Source organism: Daphnia magna, linkage group LG5, assembly GCF_020631705.1.
Source record: "Daphnia magna isolate NIES linkage group LG5, ASM2063170v1.1, whole genome shotgun sequence".
NCBI lineage: Eukaryota > Metazoa > Arthropoda > Branchiopoda > Diplostraca > Daphniidae > Daphnia > Daphnia magna.
The window spans coordinates 7312-10509 of record NC_059186.1 but is presented as its reverse complement, the minus strand read 5'-3'; the positions used below and the strand labels follow the sequence as shown (position 1 = coordinate 10509).

The window sequence follows — 3198 nt, the reverse complement described above, 5'->3', positions numbered from 1 at the left end:
CATTGCCCTTGGCTTCTGAAGTTTAATGGAACTTTTTCATCATCAAGTAATTCGGCATGAATAGCTGCGTTTCCTATTGTAGCGGATGTGCAATTTCCCTTCTAAACAAAGAGGCCGAGTCTGTGAAAAGCGTTTGTTGTGTGTGTATGTGTTTAGGGATCGACGCACGGGGTGGTACGGTGATGGTACGTGCCCGTAGACTCCTCCCCCACCTCTCACTCACGATTACGTATTTTTGTGTTTTTATTTCCCCTCCTCCTACCAGTCGGATGGTGTACGTGATCTGCACAGAATGAACTCCAGTTGGGTCCACACCGTCGGATCCTGACGGTCGCCACTACTGGCAGCTACAGCAATCTTTGTTATTTATTTTTATTTTCAATTCAAGAATAAGGAAACGTTATTTTCAGACCTCAAAGTATACCTATGCAGAGGTGTGTTATTTCGAGAAGTTGGGCTTGTTTGTCAACAGTCGTTGACGTGTCGACATCTCTAGACAGTCACAGTCAGTTTGACAATTTTGTCTGCAAGACGCTCGAGAGACGCATATAATAGGCGAGCGATTTGAATTTCAGCCGCAGTGGGTCTCTGCCTGTCGTCCATGAAACGTTTTTGAGAAACACAAGAAAATAATTCCCCGTGTGGCAAACGGCTACAGTCATGCAAGACAGTTTTAGAATGGAGAGGCTTTTGGAAATTAGTCAGAGTGTCGTTCGTGATTTGGATAAGTACGGCATTTGCGTTGTAGACAATTTCATGGGCAAAGAGCGAGCCGAGACGATCCATCGCTCGGTCGTCTCCATGTACGACACGGGCGTTTTCGTCGAAGGCGAAACGGTGGGCCTCAAATCGAGTAAACTGGGCACGGCTAAGAATGTACGAAGCGATAAAATCACTTGGGTCGATGGATCGGAAAACAATTGCGCCACCATTGCCCACCTGATTGCAACAGTGGACACGATTATTATGAATTTCATTCGAATAAACAGATTGACACAATCGGGCCATCAGACGCCAATCGGTGGTAGGACCAAGGTATTTTATACTTGCACTTCGTTTAGTCGTATTGTCACGTGTGTTTCACATTGTTTTGTTTTGTATGTAGGCGATGGTGTCCTGTTATCCGGGCAATGGCTCACACTACGTCAAACATGTAGACAATCCAAACCGCGATGGCCGATGCATCACAGCCACCTATTACGTCAACAAGGACTGGGATGCAAAGGTATCCTATCATTCATGCATTGCCTACTCAAATTGTACACACACACACATACAAAAAAAAAAAATGACATAGTATCATTTGATATCTGCCTAAACAGGTATGAAAACTGTCTGCCTGTCTTGAATTAACACAAAAACAAAAACACTTTGACACATAGGAAACTGGCGGATTGTTGCGAATGTTTCCGCAAGCGTGGCCGACCAAAGTGGTGGATATCGAGCCCATCCTCGATCGGATGGTTTTCTTTTGGTCCGATCGTCGCAATCCTCACGAAGTTCAGCCCTCCTTCCGCACTCGCTACGCCATTACCATTTGGTATTTCGACGCTAAAGAGAGGGAAGAAGCGAAAGAACGCAATAATATCAAAACTAATGTGGCCGTCGAAAGTCATTGATTTTTCTTTTCATCACACAAGTCTTTTTCTCCTCAAAAGTCATTTCTCTGTGTGCCATTTTCCTAAGCCGCAGTTTACGTTTACATCATTTTTCATTATCTATTAGAAATCGTGGACATTGTTTTTATTCGCTATTTCTTGTAATTGTAATTTTTTTTTGTACATTATTAGCAAAGGCGATGCTCGTTTTTCAAACTAATTCGGCGTGAAAATTTCGTTAAGAAAAAATACAATTGGGCAATAAATTGAACGATACATTTCGTTCAATTCGTTTTTTCTAAATATATATATCCAGTGAGAGACGAAAATAAAAGTGCAACGCTTATCAATTTTTATTTAAAAGAAGGAGAAGAAGTGCATCGCATTTTAGCAGTGGCAGGATGTGCCTCATATTACGTTGCGGTTGAATTTCATAACTGATGGAATATGTGGCCATGGTCCAGCGGTTGTTGCACTCGGCTTGTTATCCTATAAAATCACAGGCTGGACGTTTTTCACTTTTCCCAAAATTTACATACGAAAGCCCTCCATTACAGCACCTGCTTTATTCTGTTATATAATTAACCGATTCAGTGGACGGAACAGACCAGGGTGTACATGCTGAGAATACTGATTTGCCTTTTAATATTACAAGGCATTCCTCCATTGCATTTTCTATTTCCAGGCACTTGTTACGTAAGTGGTAAACGAGGTGCTAACCGATTGTTTTTCTTTTCTTTAATCAACCTAAAGCAGTTAGCAAGTACTTTTATTTTAGTTTAAACATCGTGATGAAGACAATATTTCATTTTAAAGTGAAATTAGCAAATTACGTCAAAGATAATCAAATCAACGAAACTTCGTTTGGACGTTGCATTGGGAAATAGCTTTCTCATATCGTCACCACGTGTCGCTATCGTCAGCAACTTGGCGTTTGGCAATTTCAACCGGTTCGTAATTTGGCATGGCCGACTAACTGCTTTTTTTCCCGATATATTCGATATCCACTTGTTTTTTCTGCAATAACTAATAGTTATAAAATTACATTGAATCTCGTACGATTGCTTTTAAATTCTGTAGTCGGATGGTAAGGGATAGACGTGGCTGGAATGATGACATGGTTCTTCGAAATCGTCCTAGTCACACAGAAAACATAAAAATCCTTGAAACCTCACGGATGGTGCGTTGCATTTCCGGTAAATGTGCTTGGCAGTTCAAGCTGGTTCAAGATGGACGACGGAGATGGAAGATGCACGAGCTGATTGAAGTGACAACTCACATTTAAACATGTGAGATGTGACAATAGGTGAGAAAATTACTGAAACATACATTATTTAAGAGCAAAATTATTCTTTAACTATTCTTCTAGACAACGTTTGTCGTATTATTTTGAGAATACATGTATGCCATAGAAATGGTGTGGTTTTTTAAAGGTGATCCAACCAAGGGGCAAAAGCCACTTCGCTTCCAAATCTGATGACAATTTCTTAACGTTCACATTATGAATGGGTTTTTGTTTCCTAATTGATCCTGGTTTTCAGTAACATTGTTACAGGGTAAAATGTTTAATTTTATAACTGTTATCAACATTTTAAGTAAG

General features: G+C 40.5%; 1 protein-coding gene across 1 annotated transcript; it reads left to right on the top strand.

Annotated features, from left to right (window-relative positions):
- The first annotated feature begins 660 nt into the window (after positions 1-660).
- LOC116922461 (egl nine homolog 1) lies at positions 661-1869 on the top strand. The gene is made up of 3 exons (XM_032928831.2): positions 661-1035; positions 1106-1225; positions 1383-1869. Exons 1-3 carry the CDS (start codon positions 661-663, stop codon positions 1617-1619), a joined length of 732 nt encoding a protein of 243 aa, XP_032784722.2. The 3' UTR covers positions 1620-1869.
- Positions 1870-3198: the final 1329 nt, after the last annotated feature.

What these genes read in the sequence shown, in the direction of transcription:
- LOC116922461 (XM_032928831.2), top strand. Translation starts at nt 661, where the DNA reads ATGCAAGACAGTTTTAGAATGGAGAGGCTTTTGGAAATTAGTCAGAGT. An exon ending in CAATCGGTGGTAGGACCAAG is followed by an intron (nt 1,036 to 1,105) that starts GTATTTTATACT and finishes TTTTGTATGTAG; the next exon opens with GCGATGGTGTCCTGTTATCC. An exon ending in ACAAGGACTGGGATGCAAAG is followed by an intron (nt 1,226 to 1,382) that starts GTATCCTATCAT and finishes TTTGACACATAG; the next exon opens with GAAACTGGCGGATTGTTGCG.